The following is an 18,812-nucleotide window of genomic DNA, read 5'->3' on the forward strand; positions in this document are numbered from 1 at the left end:
TGTTAACTCCAGTCTAGCAAAGGCATAAGCCAGTGCCTAGAGAGTGGGTAGGCTGTGCTACACGTTTAAACTTTTTATAGAAAGCAATTCTGAGTGCTAAGCAACTGAGTTGAAGTGTTTAGTCCTGCAGCCCTTACGTGGATACTCATGTGAAATGAATGATTGTGTTTAAGAATTGTAGAATTTATTGCCCTCAACAGGAAACTTTAAAGAAGGTAGGTTTTAGTCATCTTTTTACTTCAGCGTAGTTGCTATGGCGGTGACAATCTCTTCCTCTCCTTTGCTGCTTCAGTGCCACTGTGTTTAGCAGGGCTTTCTGTGCGTACTGCGTTCAGCTTGGTGTGGATGGCAGCATCTCCTGAGGTCTCCGAGTCAGCTGTGTGCTGTTGCATAAGAGCATTTGTCTCTTTTCCATTTACAGTTTCACTTACAGACACTGCAGAGTTTCCCTGCTATGTCAGTATCACTTGGTTTATTTTTAGTCTAATATTTTCCATCTTTCCTTTTTCCTCCCTTTTGCTCTGTGCTGTGCTGATTGGGTTGTTCATGATGACACTGCCAGATGCTTTTTTTTTCTTTTTTTTTCTTCTTTTTTTTAAGCAGCATTGCTGAGGATTATTGCCTAGGCTCAACCATGTTGAACGCCTCCCTTCCTAAGAGGTCACGGCAGCTCATGACCTAATTTACTTTTCATCTAGGAAACTACAGTGGCTGAAAGGCCTTGTCAGGGCAAGAGAGCACCAGAATCCCAGGCATCTCTGCAGAGAGCTGAGCTCTACTGTTCCCTTGTCCAGAGCGTGTGAGATTTGCCCCATCTTGGGCAGGATGCCATGGGGAGAGAGTGGTCTGCCTGGAGCTGCCAGCTGACTGAAGAGGAGCGGGGTGTGAGCTGAGTCAGGGCTCTGATTACTCCCCTGGAGTCTGCACAGAGCTGCTAGTGCTCTCCCAAGCTTCTCCTACTTTGCTCCCCTTTGCTGCCCTTCAGTTGGCATGGGTCTGGCCAGCAGATGCGATTGCACGCTGTCTTGCAAAACACGCATGACAAAGACCATGGTGGAATACAGCACAGGCAACTTCTAGTACCCTGTGTATTTTAAGCTTCTCTGGTTTTATTATCTTGTTTTCTTTCTGTGACTAAATGCTAGAATTCTCTGTCCATCCAATTCCTTTGCTGTTTCCTTAATGAGTTCCGTACATTCAAACATGTATGTCCTGGAACAAATTCAACATAAAGTCCCAGAAGAAGCATTAAAGGTAAGGGTGTCTGGGTGCAGATGCGTTTTTTTTTTAAAAATTTAAGTGCTTTGGTAATGGTCAAGTAGACTGAAATATTAAAATACTTTTGACAGCAGTGAAATGTTCCACAGTGTGAGACTCTCCTTGGATTGGGACTTAATAAAACCTTCCTTTGAGGAGAGATACATTTCCCAGTTATCTCAGCTCTGATCTCTCTTATCCCTGTGCTAACATGTAGATGAAGTTATTTATGTTTTCATGACTGCCAACAAAAAAGGTTAGAAAATCTGTAATGTATTAAAGAACAGCCAGCACATTAGCTTGTGGGTGAAGCACAGCAGAACTTGTTCCCTCCCAGAAGTGGAGCACAGATGCCTTTTTCTGAGCATAGTGACTTAGGCCAGCTCCATCACAGTTCCTCCAGCAGGCTAAAGTTTGCTTAATTTATTCCTGTATGTCATCTCATTTTTGCCTTCAAGCTCCCAATTTTTACTTACTGAGCCGTCCTCTTATGAGTGAAGTGTTTTTTAAACAAAGAGCTCAGTAGCAGGTACGAAATATTCAAGCATCCTCTTATCGAAGGTGGAAAAGCAACCCCCTCTAGGCAAGAAAGCTGTCATCTTCAGCTGAGGGACTGGGCCATCAGTGTCAAGCATCACCTCCTGGCTAGCAGATACTGTCATCTTAGCCTTGGTTCCATGTTTAGGACTTGGAGAGGATTGGAAATGTAACAGCTAGAATTGGGCAAATGATGCATTGAACTTACTCAGGGTAGTCTGGATGAGTACACTTTTATTAATTTACTTGTAATAAACCCACTTTTAAATAGCTCATTTGCTATGTTAATATGGAGCCTGTTTTAAGGCAGAATCACTTTCCTAGCTGGAGAGAGCGTTTGGAGAGAAATAATTAAAATATGTTTTAATTGCCTTTGCTGAAAAACTGAGATAATGCAGATGAGTGCCCTGAAAGAATTTATAATGTTGCTTTAAGAACAAAGGGGATTTCATGATTTGAATTCTGAATGGAGAATGGCCTAAGTTCTGATTCTTCTCAGTTTATTCTTTAAAGGGATTCCTAATTAGCTATTTTGCAGAGCTAAGTCACAGTGACCTTCTCATGGACTAGAGTTGTTACTTAATATCTTCCATTGTATCCCAAATGGGGTATTTGAGAGCCTCTCAGCTGGCATTTCTGCTGTTCTGTAGCCTCTACTCAGGTGTGCTTTCTTTCTGTTGCAGAACTTACCTGCAGTATTTGCCTTTGCAAGATCTGTTTGCAGGGGGGGGTGGTTTATCTTTTCCATGGGCTAGCACATGGATCGCGTGGCACCCTGCAACTGTTTCTTGTGTCTCTGCAGCATGAGAAGTACACCAGCCAACTTCAGATGAATTACAAAAGCACGGCAATGAAGAGGGTGGAGCAGCCCATGGAGCATGGTGTCTACACTGAGTCCCCGCAAGCAAAGCTGGAGAAAGGAGAGAGGAAAGCAATTACAGGTACTTGCTCGGGAACCAGTTAATCAAGATTCAGAACAAAGTGCAGCTTGAGTCCTGCATGGGGTCATGATGCTGAAGGTACAGTGTTGTGGGTTGCATCTGGGAGCAGTTCCAGAAGGGTCATCTTTCTAAACATCTGAGTATTCCAGACTCTCAGTTTTTGGAGATTCAGCCTCCAGAAAAAAACATCTGGTATATGGCTCACACATGCCTTGTTGCTATGTGTGCACTGGAGAATCTGTGGGCTGAGCAGGTTTGGTAAGTTCTTTGGCACCTGTCTGGTCTATTTTTAATTTCCTAATCGTGAGGTGGTGTTTGAATAGAGACGGTGACTCAGAGTAGAAAATGTATGGCTGCTGTGGCGTGGTGCTGGCAGGCAGGTGAAGAAGCAACAAGCCATTTCTTTCAAAAAGCCCCATATGGTCTTAAATAGCTGTATTTACTAACGTGCCAATATGTGGGATTGAAACTGCCAAACTGGGAGATGTTTGCTTCAAGCTCACTGTACCCCAGCTGCAAACCTTTTCCATTTGAAAAGTTCCTTCTGTCCTCCATTTCTTTACCCACTGCTGCCTTCCTTTAAAGACCCTTTGTCAAACTTGCTTCCTCCCTGTTCCTCATCATGGTGGGCCAAGACCTCCTTGGCAGTCTTGTCTTGCCCATCTCACCCAAATTCCTATCTTTTGTACGTACTGCTCTGGCAGGTCTCTGCCCAGTTCTGCTCAGTTATCAGCTGGTGGCCTTCTAGAGCTTGATGATGCATGGGAGGAGCAAATATGGTTTTGAAGCAACCCGGTGATGGCTGACTGCCAGCGGTGGCCTTGTGGCACCAGGATGGCAGAGCGATTGAAAAGTTTTAGGGTTAGCAGAGAGACTGCCCACTGGGTCTGCTGGAGGAGGAAGCAGGGAGGTGAATGGAGGGAAGAGAATGGGCAAGCAAAAGAGTGAGACAGCATCTTGAGTGACGTGACCTAGAGATAGATACAGCAGCTTTCTAGAAAAGTGTACAACTTTGCGTAAATCCACTAAGGCTTCATGATAACTGATTGGAGTGGGTTGGCTGACCTTAATCTCCCATGTATTGTCTTTACGAAAATCCCTTTTTGTCTGACATAGTCTACTAAAAAAGCGTAATTTTCCTCCCTGGTCTTGTTGTTGCTTCCAGCTGTGTGTGGAAGCACATGCAAATGCACCCGTGTCCCATTTTCCGCACCGCAAAACCTTTCTTTGTGTTGCTTTAGCTGTGTCTGTGTGTTGCCCTCTCACATGGGTGTGGCATTAGTGACTTTGCCTCACAAGTGTGCAGTTAAAGGGATGAAGTTGGTGATGATTAACCATGACACCAGAGAGGGTGAGAAGAGGTGGACCTCAGTGGGGAGAGAGCTCTCCAGTTGCCTTTCAAGGGACATGGGAGTCTTGAAAAGCATTGCCAGTAACTGGGGCAGTTTGCCAGTAACTGGAACCAGTTTGCATTTGCTGCTGCCTGCTTGCATGAACATTCTCATTTTTATTCTTGCCACCTTCCAAAATACACACTGGTTGGTTTTAACCTACATAGTGTAAGCAGTTGATATTTGGAACACCTTCTAAGTCAGGACGTTGAGTGACTCTTCAGCAAGGTGACCCATTTCTCTAGCATGTGGTTCGCAGACCTGCATTATGCTTCTGTCATCATTAGCGGACACGGACCATAGGTCTAAGGCAAAAATGGCTGTGAGTACTTATTGGGGGCCAGTACTGAAGTATGCCATGTGCAGTGGGACTGACGGACAGATACAAAAAAATCTGAGGAGTGCTGCTAACCCCACTGAAAGATGGTGGAATTCAGGACTTTTTGTTGAAAGTATTTTGCTGGATTGGATTGAAGCCTACAGAAGCAAGAGAGGGAGCCTGAGCATTAAATCAGTGCCTCGCTCTCCAAAAAGCATCTCTGTTGTGTGAGCAGAATGATCAGTGGGTCCCTTTTTCATCTGCGATGTGACTAATTCACCTTGTCTTCAGCTGCACACATGCACAGTTTCTCCTTGGTTGCTCAGAGGAGTGGCAGCAATTTAAAATGATTAGTGGAAAGAAGAATGTAGGATTCTTACGGGGAGTGGGCTTGCTTAGTGGCAGCAGAAAGAGGCTTTGGGGAAAGAGCTGTTTTGCTAAGCCTGTAGGTATTTAGAAATTTGCATTGACTAATTAAAGCAAGGTCTGGGGTGACAAAAGCCTTTAGAAGTATTGCTTCCCAGGGCCCGGGTGGAAAAGAGGCAGAGGGAATGCAAGCTTTCAGGGAAGAGGTTTAACAAAACAATGTGAACAATTAGAGCTGCTTAGAAATGGGAGGAGGTGAGGGGCTGAGGATAAAGAGATCAGTGGCGTGAATGGGAAACAGCCATTTAGTCTCTGTGCTGTTGAACTTGCAGCTTTTGGGTGTATGTTGCCTGTAAGCAGAAAATAATCAGTCTGTGAAATGTCTGAGGCAGGAAGCTTGGATTGGATATGGATATGAATAAGAATAGTGCCCACTAGGTCAGCTAGTTTATGCTAAAAATAGCCATCAGCTCTCAAGTTTAAAGCCTTAAGTGATCAGGAGGCCAGGTACAGCCTTGAACTGTGCAGATTTTAAGACTCACAATCCCCATCTGTTACTACCTGAGTTGAAGTACTGGATGAGATAAGCTACTTTGTGGTCTTCTGTTCTCAACATGTAGTTAATCCTCAGGCTGATCTTAATTTTTTAAATTTTTTTTTAAAGCCCTCACAGGCTGATGGGACTAGATAATGCTGAATCTGATGACTAACCTCTGAGTAACTGCTGCAGGACTGAGTTTCCAGGGGTGGCGGCTGCCTGCAGTTGGGTATCACCAGCTGCAGGAGCAGGACTTGAGCTTCTCCTGGGATCTGTGAAATAGGCTTGCTCGCCAGGTTAGCGTCTGTGTCATTAGGGAGTCTTCTCAACAGAGTGGCCAACTTGAAAGTCTTGTTGGTGTCCGGGGCTGAGGTCAGCAGGCAGCGTGGACGGAGGCAATGGGAGTTGGGCCCAGTTGTGAAGTGGTTTCCATAGTCTTTGGCTGCTTTCCCCATGAGATCATGGTAATAGCTATTTAGACCCATAGCTCTACTGTAGCCTTTAATTTAGGGGAGTGGTGGTGGTGTATCTGCGTTTCGTCCGAGCTAGGGTGGTGGTACCTGCAGCATGTTAAAGGTTTGAGCATGTAATTGATACAAATAAATTTGTGATTATCAGCCTGATTTGAAAGCCTCTGGGATTTGCGTATGTTCACAGCAGGTACAAAAGACCAGGGCTTAGGTTTGCCACACACATGTGAAATAAATACTGTAGCAGAGAGTCAGAGAATTGCTTTATGGTTATTCCTGCTAGGTCTGAATTCTCTATTTTGGAGAGAAGTTAAAAAGCAGAGATGTAAGGAATTAATTTTAGAATGTTACAGCTAGATCATCTTTTTTTTTCCCCCCAAGGCCTCTGCAATAAGAAGCCTACTCTGCATCTTCTGAAGATGGACATTATTGTTATTAATAATGAATCAAAACCAGGTTGACTTAAAGGAAGCTGGATTTCTCATGCTTTTGTTATGACTTACTTTAGACAGCTTCAAAGCTGCATGTGCTTCTGTCAGCAAAGAAATTTGCTGTTGCTGTCTGTATCTCTCTTGTGATGGTTTGAAGCTTTGTGAGGACCTGAGTGAAGCGCAGCCCTCAGTCCTGTCCTGACCACAGGGAACACCTTCAAAGGAAATCAGACCCCTCTGCAGTGGGAGCTGTGTGCTTGTCATGAAAGCTCTTCTACTTGCTTGCTGATAGAAAGTAGCATTAACACAGGCTTTCTCCTTTCCCTTTCATCATCTGGACTGTATGTTTGGTCCTGCCCTTGTGTTGTGCTGTGTGATTCAATTCTCCATAAACACATCCTTATGTCTCATTTTCTCTTGTTGTGGTGCCTCTCCTTCAGGTAATCAATAGTTCTGTATTAATTTAACAGGCTATGTTCTTGTCAGACTCGTTAAACAAATAGACTTCCCTTGTTCTGCACTAAAACAGCCTTCATTTTTTCTTTTGAGTGACTGCCACAAAGACTGAAATCTAGGAGCCGAACGTGTGTGTGGCAGTGGTCTTCCCTGTATTACACCATCCCCGATAGCTCAGTATTTATCTGGCTGAATGCTTGTGCTGACCTCAATTCAGTTATCTAAAAGGATGGTTTTCGGGCTGTCTGCCTGAATTGATGAGCCAAGAAATATGTCTAAATGAATTGGCACCATCTGGGCAACCTGGCACGGAGTGGAGAGAGGTGGTAATGAGCTGCCATCAATTGGAGGAAGTCTCGTCATTAAAATGACTGAGCAGTTAGTTTTCATTGGTGTTCCTTGCTTTGCCGCTGACTCGGGCAAGCCCCGAGTCTCTCTGCTCTTGCAAGAGCTTCCATCTTACACTAAAATATAACAGACAAATGGTGGCTTCAGGGTGGTATGTGTGTCTCGGGCCACAGGCAGACATGCTGCTCTGGATGCTGCAGGTCCAGGTTGAGGTTGCTACCCAAAATGCATCTCAGCTGGTGAAGAGCAAAGCCCCCTGGCACAACTGCATATGTAGCTGCTCCCTGGCCCACTTCTGTCACAGCCATCTGGTTTAGTTGCCTTCCTATCATGCTCCCCCCCCCCTTTTTTTATACAATATTGTTGTGTTAGAGCTGGAGCGGCAAGAGGTGTCAGGTTGGTTGTGCTGGCAAATTACAAGGGACAGAAGCTTCTGACATGAGCAAGGCAGCAAATTGATGTAGGTCTTCTGAAGTCAGGGAAATTTTACTCTGGCTCAGGATCTGGCAACTTTCAGCAGTAGCTGAGAATGAAGGTGTCTGTGTCACTTGATAATGTTATTCAAAATGCAAATTAATATGAAGTCTCAGTGGAAACATTAATTGCTCTTAAAATATTGAAACTGTCTCCAAATAGCAAGATACTGACTCCTTGGCTTTCCATCTGTGCTTTTTGCAGTCTTTAAAATTAAGTTCCAGTTTATCGTGGAGGCTGGGAGAGGGAAGGAATGAAAAAAAAAAAAAACCCAGAAGTGAGCAAATGTGTTACACTCTGTAACAGAGCATTGCAGGTGGGGCCACGTGAGCTCTGTGTCGCGGGGCAGGAGGGACCTTCTGCCGCCATGCAGTGAGTGCAACGGAGCGGCTCCCACCCTGGTGGCCCCAGGTCTGTGCACTCTGGCCAACCTGACGTGCTCTCTGTAGGTGCTCCTTGACGTGCCCTGGGGTTTTAGCTTTGTGCTAGCTTTTGTCAGAGAGGGAATTTGGGGAATTTCCAAGCACATGTTAGGGCTCTTTAGAGTAGAGGGGGAAATTTGAGAAGGCAGAGGAGCTGGCTTATTATTCTTTATAAATCCTCTTTTCTTCCTTCAGCTTTCCATGCAATCCCCAAGTTCCCCATCAACAGAAAAAGCCTGACCAAGGTTGACTTGCTCCCCTAGCTGCCTTTTTCCTGTAGCAGAAAGGCTCCTGGGGGACAAAGGCGGTATACTGCTCCTGTGTTCAGTACACAGGTGGGGGACAGATCTTGGGGCTGGAGCAGGTTCTGGGAAGAAGTGGGTCCTGCAGGATGGATGTGAGCTCTCTTAGCTCACTTTTGCCCCTTTGGAAACAAAATTTTCTTGGAACAGGTAATTAGAATCTTGTGGACTAGGGGGCCTTTGGGATCCTGTGAGGGGCTGGAATGTGCTTGAGGGACGAGCTGTAACGAGGCACCTCCTTGAAAGGTGAAAGTGATAACAGCACCCATGCTTGGGAAAGATGCTGCTTGTGCAAGAGTCGAGTGTGAGATGGTCTTTGCATTTCATCTGTAGGGTAGTATGATCAGGATTTGTTCCACCAGCAACTTAAACCACTGATGAATTTTCATAATTAATCGGATTAACGTGAGACAAGTATCCAAAATCTCATGTGTTTCTTCAGGGTTAAGCCCTTCACTGTGCCCCATTGACCTTTAGGCATGAGTTACCCCAGACGTAGCTGGCTGTTGTTAATGGATTTATCCATCAGCCTGAAGAGTTGTTCTCCTTCTCCCGGCCCTGACTGCCTCTTGGCCATCAACCCCAAGATCAGTACTGCAATTCAGAGGCTGATAATCCATCGCAGTGTGTGCGCAAAAGAAGTGCCTGATGTTGGTAGAGCAGATCCTGCGTGGCTGGGGTGGGGGTCTCGCGGGCAAGTCATGGCATGAAGAGAGAGTGGTAGGTTTCTGCTAGGCTGTGTGACAGAAGGTGTCACCCTAGCAGAGACTAAACCCTACACTTGGGTGCCTCTGTTCATTGACAAACCTGTGAATAGGGTTTTTTCTTTTTTTTTTTAATTCCCCTCTCCCTTGAGTGGTTTACCCATCCTCAGTTATGAAACATATTGCTTGGCAATTCCAATTTATTCATGGTGAGAAATGCTTCCTCCTTTGAACTTTCAAAGGCTGCCTACATAATGGGAACACAGTTTATCTTCCACGCACTCTAGGCAGAAAGAGTAATACTTTCAGCCTCTTTTGATCCTCAGTGTGAAGGGAGGCAGCGTGTTAATTTTGAAACACGAAGAAGATCTCTTGAAAAGGGCCTGTAGGCTGCATCTGTAAAGCAAAATTTTTGCCTGTGGACTGTCAATGTATGAGCTTATATATCTCTGGAACTATTCTAGAAGAAAACCAACTGAATTAGTGGCCACTGGGTCTGTGTAGCTTTAGAACCAGCAGCATAAAATCAAGCTTCTTTTTTTCTTTGACTTATTTAATTCTCCTTCCTCTCCTGACTTCCCTTATGCTAATGACTACTTTCTGTCATGTCCCTATTAAAGTAAGGAATGCAAAATTGCAGAGCTGTTTAAGGGCTGCTTTACACAGAGCAGCGTGTGGTTTTAAAACCACAAGCCGAGCAGCAGCTGGCAGTAGAAGCCTGGCTATTGCTCAGTAGCTGGAGCCAGGGTTTAAGACGTGGCTGGTAAAGCGGGTGCTGATGGCTGTTACGGGTAGAGGCAGAAGCAGCTAACAAAGCTGGAGCTTAACCTCAGCCCCTGACCTATCCTTGTGCTTCTGTCACCTCCAGATGAAAGAATGAAAGCTACTTTATTTGCTTGTCTTAAACTATTATAAAAACATAACAACTATACCACAGGTAAATTGAGGTGTATTATTTTTACATGTTGCATAAACAGCAGCAGCTCAAGGCACTGCCAAAACACAGTCTTGTTTTGTGGGAGACAAAACGAGAAGCAGTGGATCGGCTCCTTTGGATACCAGTTGTTGCACCAAAGCCCTGATCTTTCAGTGAGTGCTCACTGAGCAGAGAAAATGATAGGAGCCTGGCTCTTCTAGGGGAAGCTTCTTCATGAGAAAAAGCTCTGTCCTGCAATGACTCTGGAATCCATTTGGTTTACTTTAAGCTTTAGAGAGCAAGAGTTTACTTCTTTATATAAGGACATGGTTTTACCATTTTCCCTAAATTTGTAACGCTTCAAGAATTTCCTGTTGTAGGATGTGTGTCACTGAGAGTGGGAGTGGTGAATAGTTGGAAAAAATCCCTGACCTCAGAACATCCAAGGGCACGGTGGGGCAAGAAAGGGCAGAGCTACAGTCTTCCCAATTAAAATCGGGAAAAAAGTCTGATTTTCACCTGAATTGCAGGTCAGTTGCAGGCAATTTTGTGGTTAGTGTTTTGTAGTCTGTCCTGCCAAAAATCTTCCACTTCCTGTGAATAATGAGGCTAGAAAGGGAGAAAAGCCAGTATTTGGGAAACACAGCTATGAAAGATGGTGAAGGGAGATGGAGTCAGCATCTTGCAGCAGAATGTAAAAAAGAGAAAAAGGGGAAAAAAAGAAAAGCCTGAACATACTCATTATTATGTATAATTTGCTGTTGTTATAACTGCAATGCAACAGGTACATGATCTCATCTGACCCTGCTGTTTTTATCTTTTTGGCTTGTTGTTGACTTCTGTGAACCTGGTAAACTGATATTTTCTGTGTCAAAGTATTTGCTTCTCTTCCTAGAAACCAGTACTTACCGCACCCCTCTTTATGGGCAGCCCTCCTGGTGGGGGGAAGATGATGCAAATAACAAGGAGGACAGAAGGCAAGAGGAACATTACTCAGGTAACGGAGGTGATTTAGGGTGGGAAAAGATGGGGGGGACGACAAAATTTCTCCATACTTTTGATCTTTACTGTGTGAAGCCATCCTGCTTCAAGGCTTTAATTACCACTTGTGCTCGTATTTGCACATTCCTATGTGTAGATTGCTGCTGCTGAAACTGTAAAAAGGGAAAATGAAAATGTTTCCCCTAAAATACTTGAATGTTAGAAACAGCAGTTGTGGAGTAATTCCGTATGAATGAGAAAGACCTCACTAAGCTTGTTTGAGACTTAGTTAAACAGGAGTGCTATAACTGTGATTGTATGCAGCCCACCTGAATAAACCATCCACTGTGTCTCCAGGAGTTTCCTATCAAAGAGGCACTTTAAAAGCTGATGCATTGACTGGATTTGATTAATGTGGAAGCAGTCTGTTTCTCACCTCATCATCCTTGGAAGCATTTTAGTCTTACCACTCCTGTTGTTGTGAATCTGTATGCATAGAAGATGCATCTTTTCTTCGTTTGTGCAGTAAACCTGATGTTTCTATCAAGCAGATGCTTTACTGCACAAAGAAGTGTTTTATTTCGATGCATATACAGTGTATCTGTTCTCTAGCAGAGACAGGTTGTCATTAGCAGCTCTCCCAAGAGGCTGAAATAAGTAAGTGACCCTCTAGCCAAGAAGTTTGGGTACTACTGAGAAAACACTGTTTTGTCCTTGGTGATGTTACAGAATTAGGTGTTGATCCAGCAAAACCATGTCTGTGATAAGCTTTGCACACTCAAGCTTTCATAATTGACTGTATTAATCTGAGACAAGTATCCAAAATCTCATGTGTTTCTTCAGGGTTAAGCCCCTCACTGTGTCCCATTGACTGTTAGGCATGAGTTACCCCAGACGTAGCTGGCTGTTGTTAATGGATTTGTCCATCAGCCCGAAGAGTTGTTCTCCTTCTCCCGGCCCTGACTGCCTCTTGGCCATCAACCCTAAGATCAGTACTGCAATTCAGAGGCTGATAATCCATCGCAGTGTGTGCGCAAAGAAGTGCCTGATGTTGGTAGAGCAGATCCTGCATGGCTGGGGTGGGGGTCTTGTGGGCAAGTCATGGCATGAAGAGAGAGTGGTAGGTTTCTGCTAGGCTGTGTGACAGAAGGTGTCACCCTAGCAGAGACTAAACCCTACACTTGGGTGCCTCTGTTCATTGACAAACCTGTGAATAGGTGGGGTTTTTTCCCTTTGAATTGTGGAAAGTTGAGTAGGTGTGCATGTGAGTGAATTCAGCAAAGTAAAACAGGATCTTCCTTCCACATCAGCCCAGGCATACAGAAACCTTAAAATGCCACCAACCACATAAGTTTTGTCAAAACATACAACAGTGCATGTGTGTGTGTTCATTCAGCTCTCTCTTTAGGGAGCAATGGAAGAAAGGACGAAGTGAATATAACAAATGTTGGTCAGACAGCAGCAGTGCAATAAGCACCGATTTCAGTGATGAGGCCAGAATACAAAGCTATCTAAAACAGAACTTGTATTTTTTCTTTAATCCATTTCAGCTAATGTTTGTGAATTTAAGGTTTTCTTGCCTTTTTTTTTTTTTTTTTCCTCTTTTGTAGAAAGATCAAAAGAGATAACCCAACATGAAGAGGAACTGAATGGTAATATTTCTGCTTATAGAGATGCCCAAGAACAGTCTGTGTTTGCCTTCCGGAGAGAGCCAAGTTACTTTGAGATTCCAACTAAAGAATTTCAACAGCCATCAAAATCTCCAGAAACACAGGTCCATGAGATCCCAACAAAGGATGTTGATGCTGTAGTAGCCCCCGTTGTACAGAGTCATGCCTCTTTCACCATTGAATTTGATGATGGTACCCCCGGTAAAATAAAGATAAAAGACCACGTAACTAAATTTTCGCTCAGACAGAGAAGACCATATAGTAAGGAACCAGCTCATACGGAAGTGATGTCAGCGGAGAGCAAAGTGGCTGACTGGCTTGTCCAGAATGACCCAAGCTTGATGAGACGGCAGTCTCCAGGAGATGATGTGTACAGTACAAAGAGCGACCTGCCGGTTCATGTGAGGACACTTAAAGGTGAGTGAATTTATTGTCATGTGGACATAGTTCTCTGTTGGCCATGCCATTGCTATTGCACAGCATAATAAAGGGGGAAACCCCTTCTCCTGTCAAGGAGAACTGGACTTACTTATCTCTGCTCCAAATTTGCAAGATGAAGAATATTTCTTTAATGACTGTTAATGGTTTTGAATCCGGCTAGCAGGCTGTTCACCTGGCCCTGAAGTCATGTGTGATGCTGGCCTGGGGACACTCTAATCTGGTTCCTCTACATCTATAATGCCAGCTCAGCAGTAACAGTGATTGAAAAAAGGATTTTGATTTTTAAATGTCTAAAATAATTTCCATGTGGTCAGGCAGGCAGGTTGGTAAACACGGGTATTTCAGTGGATTTTCTTCTCTTGGCTTCTCCTAGCTGAAGGAATGACTTTTCTTTTTAGCTGTAGTCCAGAAGAGGCTAAGTGTGATCATCCTGATGGCTGTAATGACCAGAGCCACTTGGTCGGATGACCAAAGGTCCTGACATGGAGACTGGTGATAGAGTTGAGATATACGTGATCACCAATGGAAGAAATTGTGCTTGTAGAAGAAGGTTTCTTCTCTTAAACTAAAGGTTCTCTGAAATACTGCTCTGTTCAAAAACTTCAGGTTTTGTGGACCTGTGTCCTGTTAAGTGTGTCACTGTGAGGAATTCTCTGGGGATTTTCAAAGGTCTGAAGTGTAGTTTGGAGCCCAGTTCTTAGTGCAGCTGGTGGGACTAACTCACATGATTCTCATGCAACTTTGAATATATTTTGCAAGGTTTGGGCTTGCTTGGAGGTCTCTCTTGGGCCATGCGCTGAACAGCTAGGAGGAGACCACTGATTCCTGCATTCTCACTGACTTGCTGGCCTCTGGAAAGGCTATTGTTTTGAACTGCAACTTTTAACTGATGAAGTCATATTGAAGGTTACCAGACCTAAAGTGCTTGAGGTCCTTCTTAAATGAGAGCAATACCTTGTTTTCCCTTAAAGGAGTATTTGCTTGGTCCTTGTTGGAAAAAACCTTGTAATATGACAAGTTTTACCTATTACATCTCCAACTTGCTGTTTTGTGTACCGTTTTTTGAGAACCCCTTATGGCCAAAAAGGTCTCACATATCCAGCCCTGGGGTTTGGCATGGCATGGAAATTGAACCATTTTGTGGTCATTGTTTGTTTCTGGTTCTTCCTAATAAGGGACAGTGTTGAGGTGCCTTGACTGATTATTTAGGGTCTTATTTTCAATCTACTGTGACTGTGTGATAGAGGGTTTTGGAGTTTGGGTTGGGTTTTTTTGTTGTTGTTGTGATACTGGATTTTGTTGACTTGTTGGAGAACATTGTCAGAGAAAAAAATGTGCTTCAGTAGTTTTGCTCTTTCCTCTTGGAGAAGGCTGGAGAGTTAGGCAGCTGCTGCTCATCCTAGGATTTTCCTTGAGCGATGCACAGGAATACTAGACTGACTGCACTTGCCTCTTTACAGTCCATAAGGCATGGAAAGAAGCTGAGGTAATTTAATGCATAATTTGCATATCAAGAAATCAACTCTTTGGACGTTTGATTAAAACATACAGTGTTGGTGGCCTGAGGAGTTTATCCACCTCTGCTTTGGCAGAGGACAGGGTGTCATTTATCTGCGATAGCTGTGTAACGTGTTCTTCTGGCAGGGCTAATTCTGAAGATGTCTTGGAGGCTACTGCTGGCTGCCTACCAGGTTTGGGTCTTCAGGAGCAGAGATGCCCACCATCAGGGTTCATTAGTAACATTTGTTCACTTTCAGGAACAATGTGGTGAATGTAAAGCCTGGTATCAAGACTAGAGAGTTCAGGTCTTAGAAGCTTGAGGGGTTGGCAGGGTGTTCTGCTGAGGCATCCATGGGCATGGTGGGTGTTTTTCCTTGTGTCCTCACTATTTTGCATTCAGCAGAGTTCTTAGCCAAGACCCTTTAATTTAAGAACTTTCCCTTCCAAGGATGAAGCTTATCAGCCCTCAGGGCACAATGCAAAGTTTGCTGGCTTCCTTCATGAGGGTGTTAGGAAATTCTTCAGAGGACTGACTCCTGGGTTGAATGGACCTTGTATTAAATTCTAATCTTTCACAGCTAACTCGAGGTAATAAATGGTCTTCACCCATGTGTCTAGAGAACTTGCAAAGTAGGTTTGAGCAGTTTTCCTTTCAAACACGTGGTATTTTAGCCAGTATATCTTGCTGCATATTACAGTCTAGAGCGCAGAGACCTCTTTCCCCCTTCTCCCGATGACAGGTTCCTGGTCGTTGACTGAATCGTGTTGTGTGCCTTCACACCCGTTTCCTTCTCCAAAAAAAGGTTTGTTTTTTTGTTTTACTTCTAACTTACTTTCTGAGAGTCCTGAACTGAGATGCTGAGGGGCAGTCATCACTTATACATAGAGAAGGTTGTAAAGATGGTTGTTGCCAATGTAAGTGAAAATAATTATAAACTTACTTTAAGCTTAGAGAACTCAAAGTAATGATTTAACCTTTGCTTGGCTGGTGATAGGATGGTGTAACTCATGGGGGTGTCATGGTGTGACTCTTACATGTTCAGGGAAAGTAAAGAATCCTGCAAATTCACTTTTCTGTTAGCCTCTGGTTTATTTCCCCCTTGTAGAGCGGGGTAATGTGGGTGCTCAGAGGTGCATATGCTCATAACACACTGATCTGGTCTTTCATCGTGAGGATTTGGTTTCATGGGATACAGTGTGTGGAGTTTATTTCCTGATCCTGCAGAGAGATTTCTGCTTTGTAACAGAGAGAACCTAATGAAGTGATCTTGGACTACAGTAATTGGGCAGAACAGCAAAATAATGTCATCGTTTTTATTTAAATGGAAAAAACAAAGAAACAAAACATTAGGTATCTAAAACAATCAGTGTTACAAAAGCAGAGACCCTTGGGGTTGCAATGTTTTCTTGAATTGTTTTTTAATAACTTGATAGCTAACCAGTTGTAAAAAGTGGGGTCAGGAGACAGCTGCCTTCTCTTTTATTTCCTCTGATGGCATGCAATCCCTGTATCACAGGAGATGTCTTTGGAGTTGTTTAATCCTATAGGATTTTTTTCTTTTAACTGAAATGATAAATTTCAACTGGGAGGTAATGACGGGGCCACAGCAACTGAGAATATGAAAGTCAAATCTACATACCTTGTTTCCAGGCAATAGGCACGAGGACGGGACGCAGAGTGACTCCGAAGACCCCGTGGCGCCCAAGGCAGAGAAGGAGACAACGACGGGCAGCGAACGTGCGACGGAGCAAACCAGGCTGCAGCGCCAGATGAGGCGTGATCCCCACGAGATGCTGCACAACAAGCAGGCTTTTGTCATCGAGTTCTTTGAGGACACACCACGGAAGAAGCGGTCACAGTCTTTCACACACAGCGCTCACTCGTCCCAGAGCGACACTGATCCAGGGCTGAAGACCAAGGTTGAAAAGCGCAAGAGTGCGTTGCCGGCAGAGAAGCTGGGAAATGCAGCTCCACCATCCCACCTTGGAGCCCAGGCAGGCAAACCCAATAACAGCTCCTCTGGGACCCAAAGAAGTAGCTCCTTCAAGAGGGAGAAGGGAGAGGATCGGATCAACTCTTCATCCTCCTCCACTTCCAGAGCGTCAGCCAAAACTTATGGGAGCGTTGGAAGGAAGTCTAAAATGGCGCAGGATTTTATGGCTGAGTACTTGCGGGAGACTGCTCAGTCTGGGAAGCCGAGTGCTGAGAAACCGGCACCTCTGCCTGTGCCGGTAGCTCCACGCGTGGTTATATCGTCAGAACCAGAGCCTGCCTCTGCTCCACCTCCGGAGATAAAGTCAGCCCAGGGCAGGAGGAATGATGAGGAAGACAGTGTGAGTGAGACGGGCACATACACCATCGAGACAGAGTCACAGGATAAAGAGGTGGAGGAAGCGCGAAAAATGATAGATCAGGTAAATGCTGCTTTTCTGTGCTTGGCCAGTGAGCTAAGGGCTGAAGGCTTGGGCTTCTGCACCATGTGCTGGATGGCCTAACTTCATTAGCTGTTGCCGTGAAGGACTGCTCCCTTTTGAATTGGGTGCAGTGGGGGTTTATGGTGAGGGGTGGGAAGTCATCCTGGGTCAGCTGTGTTAAGGATAGGCCCTAATAAACTGAGAGACTGGTCTTTAAAAAACCCTAACAAAAACCAAACTTACAAACAAACAAAAAAGCCACAGAGTACAAGAAGACAAGGTAAGCCCACAGGGAATAGCTGCCTTGCTTCCAAAATGGGATTTGGATGCAAAAGTGCAAGAATGGGCTTGCCATCTGTTTAGGGGAAAGGCAACGACAGAATAAAGATCAGGCTGATCCTGACAAGAGTTGTGGCTGGGAGCAGCTCTGCTCTCTAGGACTACTCCCAAGCCTCTACCTTGTCATTACATCACCTCTTGCCCGCTGTTACGAAGATGGGAGCCGCAGTCCATCACTGATGCAGCATCCTGTGGTAGGCCAAAGGAAATGCAGGCCAAGGGCTGGTGCTCTTGATGCTTCACAAGCCTTAGTGGTAGGTGGTTCTGTATTTGACTGTGCCTGGTTAGAAAGGGAGTGCTTGCTGGCAGGGCAAGTGGCAGCTAGTTGAGATAGCAAAGGGTGTGGTCTAGGGCAGAGGCAATCCTAGCTGGATCTATACTTGCTTGGATTTTGCAAAGTGAATGATAGCCTAAAAACAAAACTTCAGAGATGAGGGAGAGGCTTAAAAAAACCCACCCAACTAAGCAACCCCAGGGCAAACCAAAGTTTGGCTGATTTTCAGGTTTAGCTTTCATCTGCGGTCTGTTATGAAAACAAAACCGACAAGTTGCTATGATGATTTAGTGAAGTGTAGGCAGGAGGATGGTGAGGTTTAAAGGAAGCCTTAATTGAACCTGGCTTTAGAGCTTTGTATACGGTGTACCGTGAGCCTGGATCTAGCTTCCCTCTTTTGTTTATTTATTACATTTGTTCCTTACATCTTGTTTGAAATGTGATCGGAAGCTTTCAGGGCAGGGTGTTTAAGCCACAGCAAGGCTCTTGTCCTGACATTAGATGGTTAATTGTTCTGGTGGGTAAATATGAGGAAAAATGCCATAAAGATACAATTATTTCTGGGGAGTAGTCTTGGCAGCCGTGTGACTCGGGCAGGCAAGCTGGCCAAGTTCTGCTCCTGACTCTGCCATGGACTTGGTGCAGTGCAGACCTGCCACTTGGGAAACAACTAATAACTGGACCTCAGTGTTTCTGTCCAGAAAGAAAGATTATATGAATTCTGGACTTGCTGAGGTTTTGAAGTGACTCTGCTTTTTATTCCCCCACCATTGCACACACACTTTTTTTAATAGAAGTAAGAGTGGAGAACTTTATGGCTATTTCTGCCTAGCCTAGGCACCTCCATGGTGGCATCTTCCTCTGAACTACTTGTAGTCAGGGAAGAGAAACAAGCACTTCCAAGGCATGGTTCTTGGTCACCTCCTGAGGAAGGCCTGCTTATCTCCAGAGGGAATCTGGCCAACTAGCTCAAACACTCACCCATCTCAGAGGTGCATCCTTTCCCAGGGCCTTGCATGCCAGTGCAAGGCTGCTTTGCTCAGCCCACTTTCTGCTACAGTCTATGAAAGACCCTGGAGATGGAGCTTTCCCATTTTTTTTTCTAATTCTCCACGAATGAGCTGGTAAATAGCTTTCTTGACACTCATCCTAAATTTCTCAGGGCTGAAAGGGACTCCTTTTCAGTGCAAGTTACTACTGTTAAAGGCAACACACTGAAATATGAGGTAGAGAGGAAAGGTGGGTGTGAGTGGGATTCTATGAATAAGTGTATTTAAAGCTGCTACTGTGGAGTACAGAAGAAAATGATTTACATAGTTT

General features: G+C 44.6%; 1 protein-coding gene across 1 annotated transcript in view; it reads left to right on the top strand.

Moving 5' to 3' along the window:
* The window catches only part of CEP170B (centrosomal protein 170B), a 59,593-nt gene that overhangs the window by 18,787 nt on the left and 21,994 nt on the right, over positions 1–18,812 (top strand). Inside the window, exons 5-9 of the mRNA XM_049828462.1 lie at positions 1,196–1,254; positions 2,597–2,735; positions 10,768–10,869; positions 12,464–12,940; positions 16,116–16,879. Coding sequence (XP_049684419.1) covers positions 1,196–1,254; positions 2,597–2,735; positions 10,768–10,869; positions 12,464–12,940; positions 16,116–16,879 — 1,541 coding nt within the window. The remainder of the gene's footprint in view (positions 1–1,195; positions 1,255–2,596; positions 2,736–10,767; positions 10,870–12,463; positions 12,941–16,115; positions 16,880–18,812) is intronic.

Source organism: Accipiter gentilis, chromosome 25 (genome assembly GCF_929443795.1).
Source record: "Accipiter gentilis chromosome 25, bAccGen1.1, whole genome shotgun sequence".
Taxonomy (NCBI): Eukaryota; Metazoa; Chordata; class Aves; order Accipitriformes; family Accipitridae; genus Astur; species Astur gentilis.